Here is a 26,122-nt window from a genome sequence, read left to right as displayed (position 1 = left end):
AATGGTCATAAGTATGAACCAGTTGCCAAGCATCTGATTTTTTATCACATGATCATGGGGATACTTCAAAGGTCGTAACTGTCAAAAATGGCCATGTCACTTTTTTCAGTGCTGTTGTAACTTGGAACAGTCACTAAATGAACTGCTGTAAGTTGAGGACTACCTATATTAACCATTAGCTCAAAACGTACTGTAAAATAGCAGTAATAAGGGTAACTAGACTATGCCAGAATAATATAATTGGACCTAGAATTGGAAATATAGTGAAAATTATCTTATGCAAGTTCTGATTTGGGGGGTGGGGGATCAACAATTCAAGCAGCTCAATGTTGTGAACTATCTAGATCAGGGGTGTCAAAGTCAAGGCCCGGGGGCCAGATCTGGCCCGCAGGGTGCTTAGATCTGGCCCGTGGGGCCACCCTAGAAACAGCAAAGGACCGGACCTCAGTGCTTCTGCCAGCAAAAATGGAGCTTTTCACTGGCAGAGGGTTGCAGGAGGCCACTGCAGCCAAAAACAGAGCTCGGGAGCCCATTTTCGCTGGCAGAGCACTTGGGCCACCACAGGTGCCTGCAACACAAGTGACATCGAGCTGGACGCCCCCCCCCCCCAGCTCCCAAGGTCAAACACAACCCTGATGCGGCCCTCAAAGAAATCGAGTTTGACACCCCTGATCTAGAGCAATTATCTCATGTCAGGGAATTACCCAGAACAAGTACCCATTTCCTTAAAAATTGTTTTATATAGGAGGGAAAGGAGTCCCTGCGGATTTTACTCCACTAGTTGTTGCCAACTATTGGGGGGAAGAGACGCTCATCTGATTCAAAGCTGTGAACTAGCACTGTCTGAGGATCTTTCCACGCTCATCTGACCAACATGTAGGAATATGTAAAATAATTTGGAAGCCAGGACATAATTCTAGTTAAACAGCTATAGAAATGGATTTCCATTACTGTCTTTGCACTAACTGTTACATATAGTATTGGATTTCAGATCCAATACACCAAAAAGCCACATAGGGATTTTACGAGATAAACATGGTAGAATTACCTAGAACAGCCAATAAAGAAACAGGTATAATAGCCGTCATGCCTCATCTCAGTTTATATCACTGGTTTGGTATTTGATAGCAGGAAGTCAAACCAGTTTTTAAAAATCTGTACTGGAGTTGAACCTGATTCATAGCTTCATCCTCCCTAGTGAACCAGAACCCAACCCCCCTAGAATGATCTCAACTCCTTGTTTTGAAATGCTGCTGGTGCAATGCCCTACTACAAAGGCATGAATCACTCACCTTTCCCAAAGCCACAATTCACATCCCTGCCTAATGTAAGTACAGATGGTAAAGTCAGCTCCAACTCTCCCAAAAGACAACACACACACACCAGAATACACATTAAGCCACATATACTTACCCATCTCTTCCTTTACTAACTATCTTCACTTCAAAGTAATAAATTCCACAGGCTGCGGGGATGGGGTGGGTAGCCCTGACGAAGCAGCATCCTTGTGATTTTTCCCATGTCCTGTTTCAAACAAACAGAGGAGGAGGAGGAGGAGGAGAGGGAGGAGGAGGAGGGAGGAGGAGGGAGGAGGAAAAAAGGGCAGAAGACCGGTCATAAACCTGTTTAATTCTTCAGTGAAAACAATCAGGCAGCAAGAATTTTCAAGAGCCAGCAGCCTGCCAAGCCCACAACCGAATACACTCCCTTACAGGTAAAACAGGTGCCCCAACAAACACATTAATAAAAAAGAACAGGGCAGTAGAAACACATAGTTGATCTTCTGTTATACTCCCAGAGAGTATTTACCCTAAAGGGGCAGTGTTTCTCAACCTCCGCAGAAGGTTTTTATGCATCTTCAACTTGTGGAGGTTGAGAAATATTGCCTCAAAGGATACTTTACTTCAAAGGATGAACTGTGGGTCTCTCTCTCTGACCACCCAAGAACAGCTCTGCGTTTCTGTTGCTCTACCCTTTGCCCTAAAAGACTTTGAACCCCAGAATTATCCGGCCACCAAATCCAAGGTTTTGGAAGCCGACACATTTTTTCAAACTGCGAGATGGAGAAGAATCACTGCTTTGGGGCAACCACACCATCCCACTGTCTATAAAGATTCTCCATCATCCAGGCTATCCCAAAGGCGCTTTTTCTTTTAAGAGGCAAATTGGACTTTCCGTTTTTCTTTGAAGACGTCTTGCTTCTCATCCGAGAAGCTTCTTCAGCTCGGTGACTGGATGGTCAGAATCCTCCCGTTCCCCACCATCCCAAGTCAGAGCCTAAGAAGCTTCTTGGATGAGAAGCAAAATGTTTTCAAAGGAGGGGAACCCCCCCCCCGAAAGTCCAGTTTCCTCTTGAAAGGAAAAAAAAAGCACCTTTGGGGACACACCATGCCATCCCATTCCAGAGGACAAGCAAAAGGGCTGCCCCACAAGCCCCAAAGAAGCTCCCTGATCCTGGAATATTTATTTATTCTTATTTATTACTGTATTGGGAATGTTAATGATCAAAGATGTACTATTCTCTCTCTCTCTCTCTCTCTCTCTCTCTCTCTCTCTCTCTCTCTCTCCATATATACATACACGTTACATTTTTGCTGAAAAAGAAATGAAGGGAGACTAGTATAGATCTATTTCTAGCTCTCAGCAGCTAGCCATACCCCTGCTGGGATTCCAACTTGGGCTGCTCACATATTAGGCAGTTGTATTAACCTTTAAGCCACAAGTTCTTCTCCCTTTATCAGCTGAACCAGAGGAGAGATTACGTGTTTTCTTCTTCTGTCAAAGCACCTGGTCGGCCCAAATATGGGAGGAAGCCTTGACAGCTCCCACTGGCAGCAATAAGATGTCTTCTGCTTGCCCCAGAGGGGATCTCAGCCCTGCCTGGCCAAAGGGAGAGCTGCCAGACGTCCTTCTCTGGCTTTCCTCCTCCCAGGGGCTACCCCTGGGTTGCTCTAGCCAGAGGAATGGCTGTCATTGTTAGTCGCAAAGTCATATCCGACCATCGCAACCCCATGGACTATGTTCCTCCAGGCCTTCCTGTCCTCTACCATCCTCTGGAGTCCATTTAAGCTCACTCTGACTGCTTCAGTGACTTCATCCAGCCACTTCATTCTCTGTCGTCCCCTTCTTCTTTTGCCCTCCATCTTTCCCAGCATCAGGCTCTTTTCCAATGAGTCCTTCCTTCTCATTAGGTGGCCAAAGTATTTGAGTTTCCTCTTCAGGATCCGGCCTTCTAAAGAGCAGTCAGGGTTGATCTCCTCTAGGACTGACCGGTTGGATCGCCTTGCAGTCCAAGGGACTCGCAGGCCAGTGGGGGGATCCCCCACTCCCCAAATGTCCTGCGGCCCACAAACCCCTCACTCCTTGTGGGGCGGCGAGGCCTTCTTCTCCCCCTGCGCCGGGGACAGGCTTCACCGCCCCTTTCTCGGCTCCCTCAGGCGAAGGCCCCGCCGTCCACCCCCCTCCCCTCAGAGGCCTCTCCCCCACCTTTGTAGTGGACGCGCAGGTTGCCCTGGGAGAGGCCGATGTAGCTATACTTGTCCTTGGGGCTCCAGGCGCGCGGCAGCGGGGTCTCGGCCGGGTTGACGGCCGGGTAGAGTCGGCGGAGGCGCCGGCTCAGCTCTTGCTCCTCCGGCGGGGGAGGCGGCGGGGGAGGCGGCGGCGGCGGGGGAGGCGGCGGCAGCGCCGAGTCTCCCTCAGGTAAGCTGGCTGCACCCGCATCCGCCATCTTGGATCCACTATTGTGTCAGCGGGAGGGGATCGGGGCTCCCTTTCCCCGGCCGTCCAATGGGAGGCGAGCTCGGCCACAATGGAGGCCGCGCGGCATGACGGGAAGGCGAGTCCGGCTCTCCGCCTCAAGCCGGGCTGGCTGGGAGGAAGCGGAGACTACAGGTCCCGAGGGAGGAGGCCCCGCCCACTCGGCTGCGTCGCAAAGGCTTTCGGGATAGCGAGTAAAGACATAAGTGTACAGAAAAGGCCTTGGGAGCTTTCAAGCCAGCGCTGAACGTCCCGGGGTGCATTTCTTAAAGCAGAGGTCTTCAACCTTGGCCCCATTAAGACTTGTGGACTTCAACAGCCAGCTAGCTGGAGAATTCTGGGAGTTGAAGTCCACAAGTCTTAAAAGGGGCGAAGTTTGGGGACCTCTGCGTTAAAGCAAGCAAATGCCGCAGCCGATGCACGGATGGGATATTTGCGCGATGAGAAAGCGGGTTGGAGGTGACCCTGTGACTATCAAGTTACAGGTGTGAGCACGGGGTTGGACTAGAAGACCCCCAAGGTCCCTTCCAACCCTTATGATTCTATATTATAATTTAAAAAACAACCACCACCCATCGCACCATTAGCTGCGAATCAGCTGTGACTAGGGAAACAAGCTATAGCAAGATCCATTTCTATACAATCCCGAAGACAATATTTGCCCCATAAATATTGGCGATATTACCATTCCTCCCAAAACACACACAGGCTTTCTACAAAAGGCCTATTTAAACGGCCTCTCCCGTCTTCCAAAGCTGCATTTGCAGACGCGGGAATGTTAAGAATATGGAAGAATCCAGTGGTTCTCCCAATTTGCGCTCATTAGCCTGGAAGCCTTCCTCGAAGTCAATCAATCAGAGCTGGAAGGCGCTCAACCAATCCCATTGTACATATGCTGTGCGCTGACAATAAAGAATTATTATGGAAAGGACCTTGGAGGTCTTCTAGTCCAACCCACTGTACTGGTGGCATGGCCATTTAAGGCAACTATCCCCTCCCCCCCCATAAAAGCCAATTATCCCTGGCGCGAGCATCCTAAAGCCCCCCCCCCGGCCAAATTAGCCGCCCTCCTCCGAAGATGCCTCGGGGGGGGGGCGGAAAAAGCCCTCCGGGGTGAATAACTGCCCCGCGCGCTACCGCTGGGCGCCTCTAGAGGGCGCGGCAGCCTCGCTCAAACGGCGAGGGGCGGAGCCTGTTGCCTTGCCGACCCTCCGTCAACAGCCTCCGCGGCTGTTCCCCTCTCCGCAGCCATGGAGGCCCGCCCCTCCCTTTTCCTCGGGTGAGTCCGCTTCGGAAGGGCGCTTAAAGTGAGGGAAAATAGGCAAGCAGCCCCGTCCAGGTTGGGAAGCTCGTCACGCCGAAGAGGCGGCTTTTCCTTCAGCGGTCGGTCCTGGCAGGCCTTGGCTTGGTCGCGGTTCTTGTGGAGCCGCCGACTGCGAGACTGAACTACAACTCCCAGCAGTCCCAGTCAAGGGAAGGGCGGGGTGCCTTTTTATATCCTCCAGCCAACCAGGACGGGTTCTGTCAGCCCCGCCCCTACGGTGACCTCACTGCGCAAGCGCCTCCTTCCTCGACGTCTCCGCATGGGCCGGGCCGCCGCAGGTACCTCGCTCCTGATTGGCTAGCGGGGAAAGAGGTCGCCCCGCCCACCTGGTTGGTCTGTTTTCTGCGGGTAATTCGGATTATTAGGTGGGGAGGAATGGATGGGCTGCCACCTGTTACTCATGATCGCGAGGCTTAATTAAAGAGCCTTCCTTTGCATAGTTTGCATTGTTGAATTGGAGCTTTTTTTAAAAAAAATAACGTTCCTTGGGATATTAACCTATATACTTCCCTCTCTTAATATTCTAGGTCTGACAGTCTAGAAGCTGATAAAAGGTATCTGTAATGAAGAGAACATTAATTCTATATTTACACTCCAATTTCCATAATTATCAACAGTATAACTGTGGCCCGGGTGGGTTGGTGACAATGGGAGTGGTTGCCTAGCTCATTTGGAGATTCAGGTGGAGGAAAGCAATCTTGGGAATAGATTTCAGCAGATTTCTGTTGCAATATAGATGGGCCGTTGAATTGAGCCTGATAACATCTAATCTGTAACAAACAACACTTGGGGGGGGGACCCTTTTCTTGTAAAAAAAAAACATCTAAAACAATTTAATGGAAATTGAATTATATACATATTCCTGTATGTAAAACAGTATTGGCATTTTTGAAGGCCTTTGGTCAATATAAGAAAAAAAATAGAAAAACAATAAGGAAATGTATGTTCTCCCATTTAAAAACAAACTGCCTTGGACAAATATGGGTAAGAAGGAAATTAGTAAAAGGGTTTTTTGTTGGGACAGGGAGTTTGCTTCATGCTCTTTGGAAGCCTAGGTCAGAGCAATAAGTCACTTTTTCAGTAATGTACCTTTGAAGGGCCCCTAAATGAACTAATGTAAGTCAAGGACTATCAATGGCTGAATTTGGGCAGTGAAAAGAGTGGTATGAATTGGGATTACACAGAACGAGTCTCCCTTTGATCATGAGTTCTCTAACTCCTGTTTCTTGCTATACCACAGGGCCTCATTTAATCACTCTTCTCAAAGTGTAACTGGTAAAAACCTGCCTGTTGTGAAGGTCTCATCTCAGAAGAAACAGAAATATGTGGTGAGTAGCTCCTCCTCAGCTAGCCCATCTTTTCACTTTGGCAGAGGCCAACATGTGCCACAACATCTGTGCATAATTCTGTGGCCTAAACTGGCAGGTTTCGGTATCAGATACTCAGGCCTTGCAAACTACCTGGTAATCTTGAGCATCCTGGGCCTTACAGGAGAGCCTCTACCATGACAAAAAATGACGGTGCCCCCTTCAACAGCATATGCTGAGAGGCATAGCAAATGTTGGAGGAGACCCATGTTTCTCAACCTTACCAACTTTAAGATGTGTGGACATTAACTCTCAGAATATCCCAGCAAGCATGGCTGGCTGAGGAATTCTGAGAGTTGATGTCCACACATCTTAATGTTGAGAAACACGAGGTTGAGATGAGGTTGACAAGCACTAGAGTAGACCATTCTTTCCACCAGTGGCGGATTGCCAATTTTTTTACTACTGGTTCGGGCATGCTTGCACATGTAACGCTTCTGCACATGCGCAGAAGTGGGTGGGCGGGTGGGCGGAGCCTCCTGCCATCGCTACTACCGGTTCACCCAATCTGGGCCGAACCAGGAGCAACCCACCTCTGCTGTCCACCCTCAGTGTGTTGTCTTTGAGATATAATGGAAAATAGTGAGCCGTTGACAATGCTGAAGAAAGATTCTGCCACTGAAAGAAGATAGCTATAGCAATAGCACTTAACTTATATATCACTTCACAGGGCTTTACAGCCCTCTCTAAGCGGCTTACGGAGTCGTCATTTTGCCCACCTCGGAAGGATGGAAAGCTGAGTCAACCTTGAGCCTGGTGAGATTCGATCTGCCAAATTGCAGGCAGCCGGCAGTCAGCAGAAGGAGCCTGCAGTACTGCACTCTAACCACTGCGCCACCTTGGCTCTTATGCCATGTTTTCTTTTGCTTCAAGCAGCAGGATTCCTCAGTGAAATGCAGTGAAGGACAACTTTCTGTCTGAAGGACTATTCCAGTGTTTTTCAGCCTCAGCAACTTGAAGATGCTCAGACTGCAGTTCCCAGAATTATCCGAACTAGGAAGCTGGCTTGGAAATTCTAGGCACTGAAAAAAGTTGTCAAGGCTGAGAAACACTGTACTATTTCCTCTAAGTCCACTTTATGGAGAAACAATTAGAGCGTGGGATGCCATGAATTTCCTCCTCCCAGTGGCTAACAGCAGGACATCAGATTTGCTAAGCCGCAATTCATCTGGTCATTAGGCTTCCCCACAAAAATAAAATTATTGCATTTGGATTTTATAAACTATTGTTGTGGCCCGCCAGAGGCAAGCAGAGCTGGCAGCAGATTCAGACGGTGAGGAGGTTGGGGAGGAACATGGGCCAGTCTTGGAATCTGGGGAAAGCTCTGATGAGGGCTCTGCATCGGAGGCAGAGAGGGGGCCAGGGCCATCTGGTAGTTATTTGCTGCTTCCGGAGTCTGACATCAGTGAGGCAGAAGAACAACGGGAGCCTGTTCCCAGTGTGCGCATGCAGAGAGCTGCTACAACCGGGACGGCAAACCTATGCTAGAAGGCAAGAACAATTAAGAAAACAGGGTAGGCTTGGGAGTAAGGCTTGGAGATGATTGGGCCCTCCCATAAGACATAAAAGAGAAGCGAACTGGACATGAGCTTTTGCAGGAAGCAATTAGTTCATCTGGTCAGTTCAAGCTTTGAAAAGTTCTGTTTGACTCTGTGCTAAGTTTGGCCTTGCTCTGCATTAGATCTCTGGCTGCATTCCAAGGGAGATAAGGTGGGTGTTTATCAACATTCCCCTGAAAGACTGTGGCAACTTGAGCAGACATCTGTCAGAACCTTCACAGATTGCTTATGAAACCATGCGGGCTGTGAATGACCATAATTTACAGCCATATAAATAAAGGAGGGCTTTTGGGACTAAGATTGTGATTTAGGCTTTCTCAGGATTGTTCCTAAAGTTGCATCTATAGATTTAAAAAACCGAGGAAATGACCTGTTTTATGGAAAGAAAAGGGACTGGCCTATTTTTATCCTCCTTAGGTGCAGTCAAGTAGCAGCCACTTGTCCACCTGGCCAGCCTATGAACCAGGGCAAGGGATCCTTCAGAACCGAAAACCGTGCACTCTCCCCGGTTGGCAAAGGTAGGTCTGGATATGGCATTGAGATGTCAAACTTGTGGACTTTAAAAAAAAAAAGCCAGGAAATTTGGTGTTCAAATAAACACAGCGATACACCCAGCCATCTGTTCAGAAGAGGCCGATTCCCTGCTAACGTGGCAAGATGTTGTAAGTCTATAGTAGAGCAGTTGCTGCATTTACAAGGGAAGAATCCCTGGCATCATCAAGGGAGGGATATGATTGCAAAGGTACTTAATATCAGGCTTTCAGGCAGCTGCTTCCAACCAAAAGTGATTCCTCCCAAGCAAGATTCTGGGAAGGTTTTTTTAAGGAAGATTTACTGAACCAAAGGAATGGGGTTACACAGACTGTTGGCAACTGAGCTATTACCATTTGGAACCATTTGATTTCTTGATTTTCATTTAAACCATCCCTTTGCCTTCTTTTTACTAAAAATGGATTTACATATCAGGTTGGGAATCTACCAGATCAGGAAGGAAGATGTCTGAAATCTTCTAAATCTTGAAATATCTATCAATATGAATAGAAAATATTGGGCTAAAAAAAAAAAAATCATATCCTGAAAGACGATACCATTCCCATTTTTCATTCCAGCCTTACTACTTGTGAGCCTAGAGGCTTCGAACTAGTCGTTTTGCAGCTCCAAAGACGTCGCTTTAAAAAACAGGCGTTTAAATTCCTAACACGTTGTGCTCCCTCGTAAGAGGCTGTGAAAAGCACAAGCAGGGCAGCGAAGTGGGGGTGTAACATTTTTGAGACCTACAATCCCCCATATAGTGAGCCCGGGACAAAAAGCAGCAAAAATTGGACGTTTAAATCCAATGTTAATTGGAGTTACTCCCCTATGTATTTTAAACATCTATCCCTGCCACCACGTTGCAGAAAAATTGGATGGCAGTTCTGGCTCACCGCGGGCTTTGCGAACAAAACTTCACATCACAGGAGGCTGAGGATTTTTTACAAGTCTGAAATTGTCCCAGCTGGAATTCTTCTCTAGAAAGAGACACTGACTCAAAAGGTGTTTTTTCAAAAGGCGCCTGGACTGGGGTTTTTTCCCTTGAGGAAACAAAGAAATGTTTTGCTTCTCATCCCAAGAAGTTCCATCGGTTCTGGCAGGATGGTGCCGGCTGTGGAAGGATTAGTTTTGACAGGATTTTGGGGGGAATGGGAGGTTTGTATTTTTTGCAGTCATCTGGTCATTAGCGCTCTCCCTGAGAACTCTTGAGGCTACTTGGGAGTTAATCTGTGCCCTCGGGGTTGTTGTGGCCCGCCAGCAGCCAGCGGAGCTGGCAACACAGTCAAACAGTGAGGAGGTTGGAGAGGAGCATTGGCTAGTCCTGGAGGCTGGGGAAGGCTCGGAAGAGGGCTCTGTATCGGGGGCAGAGAGGTGGCCAAGGCCGTCTGGCAGTAATCAGGTGCCTACTGAGCTAGACAGCAGTGAGGCAGAGAAACAGCTGGAGCCTGTTCCCAGTGTGTGCATGCGCAGAGCTGCCAGAAGAAAAGAACAACTCAGAAATCAGGGTCGACTTGGGAGTAAAGTCACAGGTAGAAGGTGATTAGGACCTCCCGTAGGAAATAAAAGAGGAGTGAAAGGGGAGGGGGCTTTTGCAGGAAACAATTTGTTCATTCAGTCGTTAGATTCATTTCAAGAGTGTGGAGATCTGTCCGTGAATCTCAGAGACTCTGTGCCCAGTCTTTCCTTGCACAGCACCTCCTTTGGAAAATATTTACATGGCAGCGTTCCAAGATAGATAAGGTCTGTAGTCACAAATACTCCTTTGAAAGACGGTTTGCCAGGCCTTTGCTGAAAGTGAATGAGAGGAATTCACATTTGTTTAATAAAAGGGGTTTTGTCGGGACCAGGACTCTGCTTGGTGCTTTTTGGGGAAGCCTCGGTCAGAACAGGCGTCACCTGAATCAGGATGCAATTGGTTGTGGAATCTTCTTGGAACTGCTAAATGCATTGCATTGGACAGAGGTGGGGTCTTATCCCTCCCTCTCCGTTGAGAGAGGGCTGCTCAGTGTTAACATAAATGGCCTCTTTTACCCCTCTTTCAAGCCAGCGGTCGTCTCTGTCCGGAAGCGGCACCCGACTTTGCTTTGAGCATTTGACTTTTGACTGGCTTACATCTGCTGGGGAGGCTTTGTTGACTACCCTGGTGCTTGTCATTGTAATGTCGTGAATGTTCAACCTGGGCAAAATGTCATATCCCGTCCAAATGCTAATATTCTGCCTTTCAGCACCAGCAAACCCCTCATGCCGATTTCAAAGCCACGTTACCTTGAACAGCTGGAGTCCTATTTGCGGGCAGAGTTGCAAGCGATTGATTTGACCAAAGGAAAAGTTCAAGAACTTAAGCTCCAGGTTTGAGAAGCAGGGCTCTGCAGGGAATGCAGGAAGCTTTAAACCTGCAGGGGGGGTGGGGGGCTCAAGGATGTACGATTAGTCTATAGGAATATCTTTGATATTTGACAATAGCGGCTAAACGGAAGCACGGATTTTGCTCCTCTGAGTTACGTACGAAAACCAGAAGGCATGCTGTAAGAATGTTTTTAATTTTGGTTTTAAAACACATAGAATCAAGGGGAAAAAAGTCTCCTCCTTGACCAGGAAGGGAGGAAACTAAAAACATTAAATTAAATAGAAATTCAAGCTTTTTTATGGCTAAGACATGGCCACACAGACCTCTGAATCACTGGCATGCTGACTGCAGGTCAGCGCTAGCAATAGCACTTAGACTTATATACCGCTTCATAGTGCTTTTACAGCCCTCTCTAAGCAGTTTACAGAGTCAGCCTCTTGGCCCCAACAGTCTTGAGTCCTTATTTTACCCACCTCGGAAGGATGGAAGGATGGGTCAACCTGGAGCCTGGTGAGATTCGAACTGTCGAACTGCAGCTAGCAATCAGCTGAAGTAGCCTGCAGTACTGCACTCTTAACTACTGCGCCACCTCGGCTCTTATCAAGCTCCTAGAGACCAAATGCATTTCTTAATTAGATTTTTTTATCCTGCCTTTATAAGTAACCCAAGGTGATGAACATATATAATACACCACCCTGTTCTTATTTTCCCCCATAACAATAGTCCTGTGAGATGGATTGGGATGTGAGAGAGTGACTGAGAGAAAGTCACTTAGCCTGCTTTCATGCCTAAGGTGGGACAAGAACTCACCATATCCCGGTGATTGGCCCAAACTCGCCCAATTGGCTTCCATGACTATGGTGGGACTAAAACTCACCATCTCCTGGTGATTGGCCCAAACTCACCCAATTGGCTTCCATGCCTAAGGCAGGACTAGAACTCACAGTCTCCTGGTTTCTGGGCCAGCACTTTAATCACTACATCAAACTGGCTTTCAATGCAATGCCTATCCCTATTATAAAGTTTTATTTATTAAGTCCGCCAAGACTCTTTCAAGGCAAAAGAGGTGGATCCAGTGCCCCACTGTGGTATGAATAGAACAACACTGTTAATGCAGTGTTTTTCAAATTTTGCAATGTTAAAATGCGTGGGTTTCAACTCCCAGAATTCCCCAGCCAGCATATATTTTTCATTTCTGTCTCTCTCTTCCCTCTCCCCTTTCCTATTTTTAGCCTTATAGAGAAGTATTCGAATGTTTCATGGAAGAATTCAAGACTTACAAACCTTTGCTGGCTTCTATCAAGAGGGAGTATGAATCAACTATAGGTGAGAATGCTTTGACATCACCTTAGTAAATGTTACAGTGATATTGAACTGGCTAATTTTCACAGTGGGTTCTAAGGAGATTCCATACCAGTAGTAGACAGAGATTAAAATCATTTTAAATCCGGTGCTCTTAAAAAGCCCTATGATCCACAGGTCTCATGACTGTTCTGACATAGGCTTCCTGAAACAGTAAAAATCACATGCTTGGTCCCAAAAACCCTCTTTTTATTTAAATGGCTGTGAGTTATGTTCATGAGTCACAACCAGTCTGTGAAGAGTCCGACAGAAGTCTGCCATAGTCTTTCAGGGTAAGGCTGATAAGCACCCACCTTTATCTCTCTTGAAACGCTGCCAGAGGCCTGATTGCCAATTAGTTTTGCAAGGCCAAATGGAGCACAGAGTCAACACGGAGCTTCAGAGTTCAAACCAACCAGAACGAACAAAATTGCTTCCTGCAAAGGCTCACGTCCATTTGCTTCTCCTTTATGTCCTGTGGGAGGGGCCAATCATCTCCAAGCCTTCCTCCTGAGTCGCCCTTTTTGTCTTAACTGTTCTTGCCTTCTGGCAGCTCTGCGCATGCGCGCACTGTTCCTCTGCCTTGTTGAAGTCAGACTCTGGAGACTCCGGAGGCAGCACATAACTATCAGATGACCTTGCCCCCCCCCCCTCTGCCTCTGACGCAGAGCCCTCATCCGAGCCTTCCCCAGACTCCAGGACTGGCCCATGTTCCTCCCCAACCTCCTCACTGTCCGACTCTGCTGCCAGCTCCACAGGCCGCCGGTGGACCATAACAATGACTTTTCGTAACTCGGAGATGTGTCTGTCTACCCGTAGCCCATCTGCAGGAAAAAATCCTCACTCTGGAATCAGTGAACGGTGTTCTGGTCACAGCCTCTGATCGATGTACTCAGCAAATCCTGGCTTTTCAACAGCAGGAGAAAATTGAAATCGCGAAATTGAAGGAGGAACGGCTCTATCTGCTGAAGCTGATCGACAAAATGCAGGAGGAAAAATGTTCGCTAGAGACCCAGGCAAGTCCCTTCCTGGCCTTATTCATCCTTTAATCATCTGGGCCTCAGCAATTGGAGGGTAGCTAAAGAAAAGGCACACTTGCTAAGCACAAGTGTGCCTTTTCAAAAACTCATTGGACTGCCTTCCTCAGGTCTCCATTGCTGATTTTGTTAAAAGAAAAGCAGGATAAGAAGAGACAGCCACAGAGAGTAATTCACATGGAATATGTGATTGTAGTTATCAGGCAGCAGGAAATCAGGTTTGTGCCTTAATCATCGGTTCCTAGGACAGAGTGCAGCTATTTCATTATACCTAACAGAAGAAAGTATGTTCTTGACGTAGAGTATTGTACAATATTTGGTGTCCTCCAAAACAGGCCAAAATTGCAAGTGGCTCAGTTTGTCTAATGGACAAATACAGGGTAAAACATAGGCTCTTTATCAGCATTTGTCCCATGCAGGTAGTCAGAGGTGAGCGTCACATACTGTAACAACCAGTTTGCCCACCACTGGAAATGTGAGCACGCGCGCCCCATCTGCGCATGCGTGCGGCCTCAAAACACGGCAGTTCGCTCATCTGTGCCTCCCATACGTCTGCGGCGTCAAAAACACAGTGATATAGGACGGGATTGCTCCCGAACTGGCAGCAGCCCACCACAGGAGGTAGTCCTCAATTGACAAGGACAACTGAGCCCAACGTTTCTGTTGAACAGTTGTTCAGTGAGTTTTGCCCCATTTGACAACCTTTCTTGCCACAGCTGTTAAGCGAATCCCTGCAGCTGTTCAGTTAGTAACACAGCTGGTACGTGAATCTGACACCCACCCCCCACCCCCCACTGACTTTGCTGATCAGGAGGTCACAGCAGGGGAACACATGATCCTGGGACACTGCAACCGTCATGAATATGAGTCAGTTGCCAAGCACCCGATGTGAGGATGGAGATGCTGCAATGGTTGTTAAGTGTGGGAAACGGTCATTAGCCACTTTTTTCAGTACTGTTGTAATATCGAACGGGCACTAATTGTTGTAAGTGAAAGACGACCTCTATGTTTGTTTGATGAAGGCTGTGTTTCAGAAGGTAGCATCTCCTTTTGAGTTTTTTTTTTAAGCCCATCAAAGTTACGTACTGGGTATCTAATACAATGTTCCAGAAGAAGGCCCCACTACTGAAATGAAGATGTCACTTTTAATGATGGGGCCTCCATCTCCCCCATCTTCTTCCATCGTACAGGTGGCTAAACTGCGAAAGACGTTGGCCGAGGAATATCTTCGTTATCTCAATGAGTGTGATGCCCGCAAGCTGTTACTCTTGGACCTCAACGAAATGTACCGTCAGAAGGAAGAACTGAGGCTCACCAAGGAGCAAGGTAGAAGAAAGAGCTTCAGTTTTTCCCGCTAGTTCATCATCCTCTGCCGAGGAGCCCGCTGGCCCATCTGGTTGAGATGCTGGGTTGACAATCAGCCAGCAAACTCACACAGTGGCAGTCATGCTCATCGGAACCTTAGCACTGATTTACATTGTGTATTTTTTTTAATGTACTTCCTGTCAACCCTGAAGCTGACCTGACTGGAGCCATCTTGGAGCTTCAGTGTTGCCACACTGGAGCTGAGGGATAGGGAGGAAGGATTAGAGATAGCTGGGGTTTTGTAGCCAAAATAAAATACTTTATCTTGGGAACCAAGGACATTCTCACACCTGGGCCGAGGAAGGAGGAGTGAGGTCACCAGGCAACCAACAGCATCTTGATTGAGCCATGTTATTGATTGTTCGGGTTGGGGGAGAACTTTTAATTAGGTAGGAATATTCAGAGTCGGTTTTTTACCAGTCTGTGCCAATATGATATATCCAATAAAGCTATTCTTTGAGAAATTCACCTGCCTCGGAGTTTTTGCTTGCTATGGGTCTATTACAGAGGTCTTCAAACTTGGCAACTTTAAGACTTGTGGATGGCAACTCCCAAAGTTGAAGTTGTCAAGTTTGGGGACCCCTGGTCTATTACTTGGAACCCTGACCCTTTCATGCAGTGCCTAGCCTAGATCTTGGCTTTTCCATTCTCCCCTGTCCTTGATTTTTGACCGATTGCCAGTGGGATTTTTTTTTCCTGCTTAGTGAATCTGAAGGTTCAAGGTTCTCCCACTTTGGTGTGATTTTTCAAGTGTCCCCTGACCCTTCCTGGACTTCTTTCTTCTCTTCTAGAGGACGTTCTGGACGAGGACACAGTGAAGCTGAAGGTTGCGCTGAGGGTAGCCCGCCAGGACCTCACCAAAGCTCAAGTGGATCTGAACACCATGCAGGCAAACTACGGAGATGTGGTGCCCAGAAGGGAGTTTGAACTGCAGCAACAAAAATACAATGATTTGGCTGATAAGGTACGTTAAGGAAGAAACGCAGGGAAATTGGCAAATTCTCCATAATGGAGGAGGAGATCTAGTATTGGCTGTCCTTTCCACACACTTTGGAGCAGGTCTGTCAAACTTGATTTCATTGAGGGATGCATCAGGGTTGTCTTTGACCTCAGGGAGCTGGGGTGGGTGTGGCCAGCTGGATCTCACTCGTGCTGGGGGGCGCCTATGGTGGCCCGAGTGCTCTGCCAGCAAAAATGGCCTCCCGACCTCCGTTTCCAGCTGCGACAGCCTCCTGCAACTATCGACCAGCAATAACACCGTTCGGGAGGGCTGCTTGCGGGCCGCTTGAGCTCCGTTTTCATTGGCAGAGGCACCGCAGGCTGGTCCTTTGCTATTTCCAGGGCCAGATCTAAGCACCCTGTGGGCCGGATTCGGCCCCCGGGCCTTGAGTTTAGGGGGTGAAATTCTGCAGGTTCTGGAGAACCAGTAGCGGAAATTTTGAGTAGTTCAGAGAACTGGCAAATACCACCTCTGGCTGGCCCCAGAGTGGGGTGGGAATGGAGATTTTGCAGTATCCTTCCCCAGCCACGCCCACCAAGCCACACCACACCCACCAAGCCACGCCCACAGAACCGGTAATAAAAAAAAGTTGAATTTCACCACTGCTTGAGTTTAACACTCTTGCTCTAGAGGTAGAACTGAACTAGAAACCAGCAAATCTATCTCTTCGTGTAGGAAGAGATCTTTCAAATTCTATTTACCCTTGATCGGAGTTTGTTTGTAGTCTTCTTCTCCATTTTCTCACTATCTTCCCGGGAGATATTTTAATTCCTTTCCACCTCCTCAGTCCAGAAGATCACTTACCTAGAACTTCAGATCTCCTCCTCATTCTCATCCTTTGTTCCTCTTACCCTTCAGTTGTCAACACTTCAAAAAGATTTTGATGAACTTCAGGATGAATATGAGATCATGTTGGATATACACAAACAAGTTTCAGAGGACCGAGACCGCTACTTCAATGACCTCATGAATGTCCAGCGGACGTCCACACCTCGCCCTGACTGGAGCAAATGTGGAGGTACAATTTAATGCAACCGATGTTGCACAAGTAGTCCTCGACTTACAGCAGTTCATTTAGTGACCGTTCAAAGTTACAACAGCACTGAAAAAGAGACTTATAAGCATTTTTCGCACTTATGACCATCGCAGCATCCCCATGGTCACGTGATTTATTTTGGCTGCTTAGTAACTGACTCGTATTTATGACGGTCGCAGTGTCCCCGAGTAATGTGATCTCCTTTTGCGACCTTCTGACAAGCAAAGTCAACCGAGTAGCCAGATTCACTTAACAACCGGGTTACTAATTTGAGAACTGCAATGATTCAATTAACAACCGTGGCCAGAAAAGTCGTTAAAACGAGGCAAAACCCGCTTAACAAATTTCTCACTTAGCAAGGTAAATTTTGGGCTCAACTGTGGTCGTACGTTGAGGACTAGCTGTATTTATTCTAGCCTTCTGTTACGCATATTTTTTACTGCGGGTGATTTTTAAAAATTTAAAGCGCTCCTCCTCGTTTCAGATTCCTGTCCTGCCTGATATTATATTCCTCTTCCTACAGACGTCGTTCTTGGTGGTAATGAACGCTGGAACAACTTGTCTGTGGGCAAAACAAGCGACCAGCTGCTCGACGTGCTTTTGGAGGAAATTGGCGGGGGTCTCCTGAGAGAGCGGGACACCTTCATCGGGCGGGTATGGTTGGGCTTGCAAGTCCTTCTGTGGCTTTTTTTAAAAAAAATATTTTTTACCTTTCAACACATAAACATTTCATCTTTCCTTAAACAGTGTGCTATCTGGGTACCAATATCTCTGTGCGACAGCCTTCAGCATTTACAAGATCATTCACGTTAATATTAATAATAAGGGACGCGGCGGCTCAGTGGCTAACTCGCTGAGCTTGTCAATCAGAAAGGTCGGCAGTTCGGTGGTTCGAATCCCTAGCGCCACGTAATGGAGTGAGCTCCCGTCCCAGCTTCTGCCAACCTAACAGTTCGAAAGCATGTAAAAATGCGAGTAGAAAAATAGGGACCACCTTTGGTGAGAAAGTAACAGTGTTCCGTGCGCCATTGGCTTTAAGTCATGCCAGCCATATGACCATGGAGATGTCTTCGGACAGCGTTGGATCTTCGGCTTTGAAACGTAGATGAGCACTGCCCCCTAGAGTCAGAAACAGCTAGCACATATGGGGAACCCACAGTAAGCAGTTCTTTTTCTCCACAGGGAAGAAGTGAAAAGATTCCCCCGTATCTGAGATGTGATGGCATGGTTAGAAACAAGAAGCTGTCCAAGAAGGAAGTCGTGGCCCTTTTGAGGGAGATCTGGAGGGAAAAAATTATATCAGATCAACAGGTCTCTTTGCTTTTCCTCTCTCTCTCCTCCTATAGGGGCGAATGAGTCTCTGTAGAGCTGACATCCAGGATACCGTAGCTGGCTGAGGGGTTGGGTTTAGCCTGAGGAGATCCAGGAGCCCCCTGAACATGGGTTGCTCTGAGGTCAGGGGTCATCAACCTGAAGCTCTGGAGCCACATGTGGCTCTTTCATCCCTCTGCTGCGGCTCCATTCGCTCAAAATATGTTTCACAAACACCAATGTGCAATAGCTGCCAGCAGGCGATTTATTGAGCTTTAAGCCTGAGGAGGCACACAGGATCAGATGGTTCAGTGGCTAAGACGCTGAGCTTGTCGATCAGAAAGGTCGGCAGTTCGAATCCCTAGCGCTGCGTAATGGAGTGAGCTCCCGTTACTTGTCCCAGCTTCTGCCAACCTAGCAGTTCAAAAGCATGTAAAAATACAAGTAGAAAAATAAGGACCACCTTTGGTGGAAGGTAATAGCGTTCCGTGCACCTTCAGCGTTGAGTCATGCCGGCCACATGACCACGGAGACATCTTCGGGCAGCGCTGGCTCTTCGGCTTTGAAACGGAGATGAGCAGCGCCCCCTAGAGTCGGGAATGACTAGCACATACGTCCAAGCGGAACCTTTACATTTATCTTAACCTATTTGGAGTTAAACATCAAGTATTCATTAAAAGTGAAGCGCAATTAAGTGTCTTGCATTGTGCGAAGCGGTCATATTAGCAAGAGAGAATTTAGCACCCACTTTGGGAAGAGGGAGTTCTGGGGTCTGCATCCTAGAAAAAGGGAAGCCAGGTGCAAACTGGAGGTTCAGGCAGCCCCCCCCTCCCTTTCCCCTTTAGTGTGGCCCAGTGAGAAGGAGCTTGCGTTTTGCAGTTGAGGAAGGGGCATTTTCTGCTCTCCCTACATGCTTCAGGCTCGGTAAAAAAAATCCTCCTTTCTTTCAGTACAAGTAGTCCTCAATTTATAACCATTTTGTTTAGCGGCTGTTTGAAGTGACAACAGCACTGAAAAAAATGGTGACCAGCTCTCGCGCTTGTAACCATGGCAGCATCCCCAGGGTCATGTGATCAAAATGTGGGCGCTTGGTAACGAGCGTTTAAGATGGATGCCGCATCCCAGGGTCACGTGATTGCCATTTGTGAAACTTCCCAGCCGGCTTCGTTAAGACAAATTTGCTTAATCACCACCTAACAACTGCAGTGATTCACTTAACAATTGTAGCAAAAAACAACAACCTGACTCACTTAACAATTCCTTGCTTAGCCACAGAAATTCAGTTCCCAATTTGTGGTTGTAAGTTGAGGACCTCCTGTACTGAATTGAATTAAACTCCAATGCAATTGCTAAGTCTACCGTTTTCAGGATATCCGATCTGGCCTTTAATCTGAGTGTCTTCTTCTGCTTGCTTTTTTTTTTTTTACAGAAAGGGAGACAGTCTAGCCTCTCTGATTTCTTCCTAGGCTTTTTTCAGAAAAAATACGGTGAAGGTGCTGCTTTTGACTGGACTTATAGCGTCTATGAAAACCTCAAGCTCTTTCGGTCGAATGAAATGATGGCCTTGTTTCTTAACATCCTGACAGGAAATGTGAGTCTCTTACTTGCTTAGGATAACAAAGAAATACATAAATCGGCGCATGCCACAGGGGGGTTCTTTGGATCAGTGGTACCATTAGGTTGCCCACAGCTTGAATCTCTAGATAAAAACGTTTGTTGGCTCCATTTGTTGAGAAAGGTATAGCTTTATTAGCGATCAAGTGTATTGCAGCATTGCATAACCAGAACCGAGAATCGCGCACCAAAATTCCTAAATTCTACTTTTCCTTCCCCCCTTTACTGCCTCTCATGGCCCATCCCAATGTAATCAAAGTTCATGCAAGATGTTTTCATAAAGGTCAGTCCAAGTATAGTTGGTATGCAGCTCCCTCGTTTCTGGGTAACCTTGAGGCAGTCTCTCGAGAAAGCACAGCATCTACTTTCTATTTCCCACGCATTTCCCCACTTCATTCTCCTTCGGCACAGTTCATGGCAGTCTGTCACCGCCTAACAGTGAAACCCAGCAAGCATAAGGTGGCATCTGACAGATTAAAAAGAATAGGAGCACTCCTTGTTCCGGGGTTCTATTATAAATACGGGATTTTGAAGCTTGATGAAAGCAAGTATCACAAAAACTATCAATAATGGGCAGGATAAAAATAGTGTGAATTAGGTTTTTTTTTAATTTGACAAATTAGGATTAGCTTTTGTGATGGATTCCTATCCCTGCGACGCTGAAGACAATAAAGCCAAGAAAAATAATTATCAACATGCACATTGTGCAAAAGGGCAAAAGCACTAAAGAGACAAAAGGCATGGATTCAGTTGCAAGATAGGATTGATGGAATAGGATTGCTGGATAGCTGCGTTGGCAATCTGGATTAAATAAAATTCTCAATTTAAATTGGAGAGTCAACTGCTTCACCTCCGAAACACCTACTATGTTTCCCCCAAAATAAGACAGGATCTTATTTTCTTTTGATTCCCGAAAAAGCGCTTGGACTTATTTTCGGGGAGGTCTTATTATTTTTGAGGTGCAGGAGGCGGTGAGTGTGGTCACTTCGTGGCTGCTGCTGTGTTGTAATATTTTCGGGGAGGGCTTATTTTAGCGCATGCGCTCAAAGGCCCAATTGGACTTATTATCGGGGGAGGTCTTTTTTTCAGGAAAACAGGGTAGGAGTGGGGCAAAGTATGTTATGGTCACCCCGATAGTGTAATTTCTGCAGGAAAGCTTTAGCTGTTCACAATAGCTATCATCACAAAACAGCTGTGAACCAGAAGGCAAACTTATTTACCTCCTGCTGCACTTTTTACTCCTCCACACCCCAAATGTGGTCAGTCTTTAGTTGTCTCTTCCCCCCCCCCCCCCCCATGCTTGGATGGACCAATTTCCAAGTAAGCCAAATCATAATTGTACCAACATATTATTATTTTTTATTTTATAAGGATCTCTGTGAAGCCTACTTGACCCAAGAGGCTTTGCTGGAAAGAGAAATACCGCTGTAGCTAGTGCTTTCCTTTGCAATGTGCCATATTAAAATAACAACCAGCGCACCTGAGCCGTACCTGTGGTTTCAATGAATGAATGGCCTAACTCTGCCATTGCTAGAGAAAACTAGCTTGACCTGCTGAACTTTAGTTCTTGATGGGGTTTCCATTGTCCAGTTTATCAACATACGAAGGTTCATTGCAAGATGCTTGAACGAACATATCACTGCTTGGGTATTCTCCAGAGCAGGGGTTTACAACCCTTGGCAACTTTAAGCCTGGCGGACTTGAACTTCCAGAATTCCCCAGCCAGCAAAGCAAAGGGGAATTCTGGGAGTTGAAGTCCGCCAGGCTTAAAGTTGCCAAGGTTAGAGATCCCTGCCCCAGAGGATAACCATGCTGGCTAAGGAAGATGGGATTGATGATCCAGACAAGAGGGGTGGGGGACTGGATCGTGCTTCATCTTAATGCTTCCGCCATCTCTTTCACAGGTGGATGAGGGAGTATATCACAATCACCTCCTGGAACTTAACAACTTGTTAAAAGAACTGACTATTGCCGATACCGAAAATACCGGCCAGTTGTCAGAAGAGCAATTCCTGTAAGAGACACTGCGTAATCCTTTCCTGCAACAGGACAATAAACCAGAACCGGAGCCCTAAAAATAGGCATATATTTTAAACCGATATGCAGTGATGCTTGGGGTTTTTAATATTTCAAATATTGAACAAATCTTTCAAATATTAAAACATTTCAAAAACTATATCCTAGCCACACACCAATGCAGATTATCAAAAGATTGTTGTTCAAATCCAAGCTTTGTTGCTGAGTATCTTATATCTAGGGGTGGGATTTGACCGGTTCAGACAGGTTGTGAGAACTGGTAGCTCTGACGATTAGCTGGGAGCGAACTGGTTCGCTCCGACATCAGGTGCCCCCCCTCCCACTTCGCTTTACTGATCTATATCTTCTCATCTGATTTGCGCGACAGAGCGAATTGCTGCACCTCAGCTGTGTCACTTACTCTAGCAAGTAAGTTTTCTTAAAACTGCACACGTACACGCAGTGTGCATCAGGCATGTATGTGTGTGTGCAAAGCTCTATCTCTCTCAATCCCACTATATATATATCTCCTTCTCTCTTTCTCCTTCCTCTATACTTATCTCTGCCTCTATCTCTGTCTTTCTCTTTCCCTCCATCTACATCTCTCTATCTGTCCCCTTCTCTCTCCATCTCTCTCTCTGTATCTATATCTTTCATTCTATCATATTTATCTCTATCCATTTAATCTGTCTACATTCTAATATTTGTCTCTAATCTGTCTACTGTATCATCTGTCTTTCTGTTTGTCTGTCTGTCTGTCTGTATCGATCTATCGATCTATCGATCTATCTCCATCCATCCATCTATCTAATCTACTTTCTCTCTAATATATCTCTCTAATCTGTCTACTGTATCTATCATCTATCTTTCTGTCTGTCTGTCTTCTATCTATCTATCTCTATCCATCCATCTAATCTACTGTCTCTGTCTCCAATATATCTATCTTTAATCTCTGTCTACTGTATCTATCAATCCGTCTTTCTGTCTGCCCTATCTGTGTGTGTCTGCTTGCCTGCCTACCTACCTACCTATATCCATCCATCTAATCTACTTTCTCTCTCCAATATATCTTTCTCTAATCTTTATCTACTGTATCTTTCTGTCTGTCCTCTAGTGATCTAGCGATCTATCTATCTATATCTATCCACCCAATCTGTGTACCCTTTCTCTCTCTAATATATCTGTTTCTAATCTCTATTTATCATCTGTCTATATCTAATTTATCTTCTCTCCATTCCATCCATCCATCCATCCATCCATCTATCTATCTATAAAAATCTGTAGCCAAAGGGTAAGGGAAAGCCAGCATCTTCCACAGCTGGTTTGCTCAGTTTTGGGGAAAGTAAAGTGTCAGACATTGAATACAGTTGTCCGTCCCCTTTTAGAACAGGCTAACATAAGGAATGTTAGCCCTTTTTTTAAAAAGTTGTGCCTGAATTACAGACTGATATCCAAAACTAATATGTTTTCTTTCTCCTGCAACAGCTTTGCCTTGAAGACAGCTTTTCCACTTAAATCAGACGAAGAAATCCTGGAGTTACTTGATGCAGCAGGCTTCGGAGCAAACGTTCATAGTATTATGTACAAGCTGTTATTCTTGGAGGTAAGTTGGAACATTGGATAAGAAGCAGTTCAGTATTTATTGGAGGAGAGGAACTGGGATGTGTTAAGAATACTAGATTTCTAAAACAGGGCCTAACAGAGAAAGCATATAAGATATTATTTACCATTTTAAGTGGGGCGGGGAAACATCACAAGATTTTGGCTTATCTGCAATAGTGGGTGAGTGAAGAACAATATCATTAAATAAAATATTGCTTCTACCACGTTTCCCCAAAAATAAGACAGGGTCTTATTTTCTTTTGACCCCCGAAATAACTGCTTGGTCTTATTTTTAGAGTGGTCTTATTATTATTGAGGTGTAGGAGGCGGCAAGCATGGTCACCTCATGGCTGCTGCTGTGTTGCAGTATTTTCGGGGAGGGCTTATTTTAGCGCATGCGCTCAAAAGCCCAATTGGGCTTATTATCCAGGGAGGTCTTATTTTCGGAGAAACAGGGTAGATATTTCACTGTTCAGTTTTCTCATGTCCGCATGTGGGATTTTGCTCCTGGTGGGAGGGCAAAGGGCTCCACATGACAAGAGACGTTTTAGGAACACAGCCTGTTGCAGTTTTATTCAGTAAACCACGGTTAAACAAGCCTTCGTTGTCAAAATATGTAAACCCAGCTGGTGAATCCTCTGTATTCTTTCAGGGGGGGAAAACAACTCATTGTAATGTTGAGTAATTGCCCACAGGTGGGAGAAGAGAAATGCTTAATAGCAACATATGAACTTACACTCCGCTACAGCACTTAATGTCAGGGTTCCTAGTAACATCCCCAATGAAAGAAGACTCCGAGGCTTGAGTTTCTTCAACCTTCCATTTTATTAGAGATGTCATATTGGCACATCTGGGAAAACCCGAATCTGAAAATTTCCAGGTTTTCCCCATCCAAAAGAAAGTTCGAGTCCCTGCCCAGCACCCAAATGTCTCTTACATGGTCCAATCAAGTACTGTCCCAATTGAAGATGCCTCCCGGACAAGGTGACCTTGACTTTCTGAGAAGGAATGTTATTTTGGCTACACAACTCCTATGCTCCATACAATCCCTCTTCCCAGTTTCCCGCAGTACAATGCGTTTGAATATGTGGCAGGCTTGAGGCCCTATTCAAAGATGGCTTCCAAGCCTGACACTTAACATTCATTTACAGGACGATGAAGGGAAAACGGAACCCATCATTACAAAACTTAGGAACCAATATGTGATGGAGAAACAGACCTATCTGAATGAACTACGGGCTGAACTAGGAACCTTGGTGTGAGTATGTGGGGTGCGGGGGGGACGCCCATTGGTTTAAGTACATCTAAATTCAGATTCGTGGTAATCTTTTTTGGTGTGTGTGTGTGTGTAAGAGAGAGAGAGAGAAACTTGGGAGGAACAAACAGTGTCAACTTTAAATGGGCAACTTGTACAGGGGTGGATTTAATTTGATTTTAGTTATTTGTATTATTGACTGTATGGTTTTAATTGTGCCTGTACACCGCCCCGAGTCCCCTTGGGGAGAGGGGGCAGTCTAGAAGTCTAATAAATAAATAAATAAATAAATAAATAAAATAAACTCCAAAAATGGAATGCTAGAGATTTAGAACGCAGGTTTGACAATAAGATCAGGTAGCTTTTATACTTTCTCAGCAATGGCTTTTCCTCTCTTTCTTCTTCCCAGCGATGTGAGGCCCGATGATCTGAGGGCAGCTTTCTGCATAATTGACCACGGCTTAACTGAGCAGACCTTGGAATCTTACCTCTGTTACGCCTTCCAAGCTCCCAAAGATCAGCTGGACCCTGCCGTCTCCGTTCCCATCGAAATTCTGATGCAAAGGCTTATGACGGGAAATATCCACAGGCAAGGAGTGGCCCAGGGACCGCCGCAGCATGCGCCCCCATCCCACACAGCCGAAGAAACCGATCATTCCGGGATCTGACTCAACCCACTTGCTCTCCCCCTCTCAGATTCCTTGAAACGATAAGATCTGTTGAGGGAGAATTGAGAACAGATCCGCAGCTGGTAACTGAGACCCAGGAGCAAAACGGTTGATTTCCTTAGCCTTAGATAAAGCTTAAAATGAATTACAAAATCCAATGCGTGTGCTATTAAAATGTCTTAAAATCCACTCAAAAGCATTTAGTCCGGGGCATCACATCTCAGACTGGGTAATTTCCACTTGTGTAGGAAGCGTTTAAGGTGAATTGGGCAAGAGCTTCAGGTTTGCTTGCAAAAAGTACCAGAATTTCCTCTCTCGTGCCCATAAATATTCAATCACTGGAACCCACGAAGAAATGATAAAATGACAGTTACAGCCGACTGGATGTTAAAATAATTTAAACCTTATGCAATTTCAGAAGTTTTGGGTTTTATTTATCGCTTTTGAACTATCTGCAGCCCAGCCGGGGGCTAGAAAGTGTAGAAAAGTTTACATTATTAACACACAAACCAAGGGCAGCTAAAGCAAAAGAAGAGGTAGCTAAACAACATAACCCCCCCCCCCCCGGGCACTTCAACGTGTTTTTTCTAAGTTCCAGTTTGCATTGAAAAAAGGAAGGGAAGTTTACCAAGTCTTCAAAATTGATGGTTTCCAGATTAGTGATGCATTGTATATAAACGATGTTACGATACAATAAACTATTAAATAAACTTCTTATAAGTGTTCTATGTCTGAAAACAAAGGGCTTTATGCTAGAGGATTCTTTTTCCAGTGTGTTGCAGAGCAACAGATATGAACTTACAAGGGATGAAAAAAAATCATTTTGTCCATTTTTTAAAATCCAATGTATACTTTCCCTCCATAGTATGTGAAAGGAACCTGCTGTTACGAGAATAGTTTATGCTGTTCTTTCCAAAGTTGCCGTGTAAGTCTCAGCTGGAAAAAATGCAAATGTTGGATAAATTTATATACACAAATCTGTTCAGCAGGATA

General features: G+C 46.0%; 3 protein-coding genes across 8 annotated transcripts in view; 1 reads left to right on the top strand and 2 right to left on the bottom strand.

The window, feature by feature from the left end:
* The window catches only part of LOC309397129 (ran-binding protein 10-like), a 39,652-nt gene extending 38,128 nt beyond the window's left edge, over positions 1-1,524 (bottom strand). The window contains exon 1 of the mRNA XM_081962880.1: positions 1,414-1,524. The gene's annotated coding sequence lies outside the window, so the exon portion shown is untranslated. The remainder of the gene's footprint in view (positions 1-1,413) is intronic.
* On the bottom strand, positions 1,411-4,034 carry LOC309397130 (ran-binding protein 10-like). Its single transcript, XM_081962881.1, has 2 exons — positions 3,487-4,034; positions 1,411-1,524 (listed from the first exon to the last, which is right to left on the bottom strand). Exons 1-2 carry the CDS (start codon positions 3,725-3,727, stop codon positions 1,439-1,441), a joined length of 327 nt encoding a protein of 108 aa, XP_081819007.1. The 5' UTR covers positions 3,728-4,034; the 3' UTR covers positions 1,411-1,438.
* A 909-nt stretch (positions 4,035-4,943) lies between these two features.
* Positions 4,944-26,091, top strand: TSNAXIP1 (translin associated factor X interacting protein 1). Of its 6 annotated transcripts, none has more exons than XM_081963559.1 (17): positions 4,944-5,035; positions 5,608-5,696; positions 6,321-6,408; positions 8,424-8,524; positions 10,763-10,886; positions 12,117-12,210; positions 13,045-13,241; positions 14,453-14,588; positions 15,419-15,591; positions 16,486-16,645; positions 17,187-17,317; positions 17,846-17,974; positions 19,404-19,565; positions 21,493-21,602; positions 23,090-23,207; positions 24,358-24,464; positions 24,871-26,091. In XM_081963559.1, exons 2-17 carry the CDS (start codon positions 5,644-5,646, stop codon positions 25,127-25,129), a joined length of 2,142 nt encoding a protein of 713 aa, XP_081819685.1. In that variant the 5' UTR covers positions 4,944-5,035; positions 5,608-5,643; the 3' UTR covers positions 25,130-26,091. The 6 variants fall into 6 exon arrangements, with proteins under 6 accessions (XP_081819685.1, XP_081819683.1, XP_081819684.1 ...); XM_081963557.1 differs by having other exon boundaries at positions 4,967-5,035; positions 5,608-5,634; XM_081963558.1 differs by lacking the exon at positions 4,944-5,035 and adding an exon at positions 5,404-5,428.
* The last annotated feature ends 31 nt before the right edge of the window (positions 26,092-26,122 follow it).

The sequence above is a fragment of the Natrix helvetica genome (genome assembly GCF_964273705.1).
Source record: "Natrix helvetica genome assembly, chromosome: 10".
Classification (NCBI taxonomy): Eukaryota; Metazoa; Chordata; class Lepidosauria; order Squamata; family Natricidae; genus Natrix; species Natrix helvetica.
This window is presented reverse-complemented; position numbering and strand designations above follow the sequence as displayed.

Excerpts from the sequence above, each read along its gene's own strand:
- TSNAXIP1 (XM_081963557.1), top strand. The coding sequence starts at position 5,007 with ATGGAGGCCCGCCCCTCCCTTTTCCTCGG. Across the intron at positions 8,525-10,762 it reads ACTCTCCCCGGTTGGCAAAG|CACCAGCAAACCCCTCATGC; the intron begins GTAGGTCTGGAT and ends TCTGCCTTTCAG. Across the intron at positions 17,318-17,845 it reads GGGACACCTTCATCGGGCGG|GGAAGAAGTGAAAAGATTCC; the intron begins GTATGGTTGGGC and ends TTTTCTCCACAG.
- LOC309397130 (XM_081962881.1), bottom strand. The coding sequence starts at position 3,727 with ATGGCGGATGCGGGTGCAGCCAGCTTACCTGAGGGAGACTCGGCGCTG. Across the intron at positions 1,525-3,486 it reads CCTGCGCGTCCACTACAAAG|GACATGGGAAAAATCACAAG; the intron begins GTGGGGGAGAGG and ends TGTTTGAAACAG.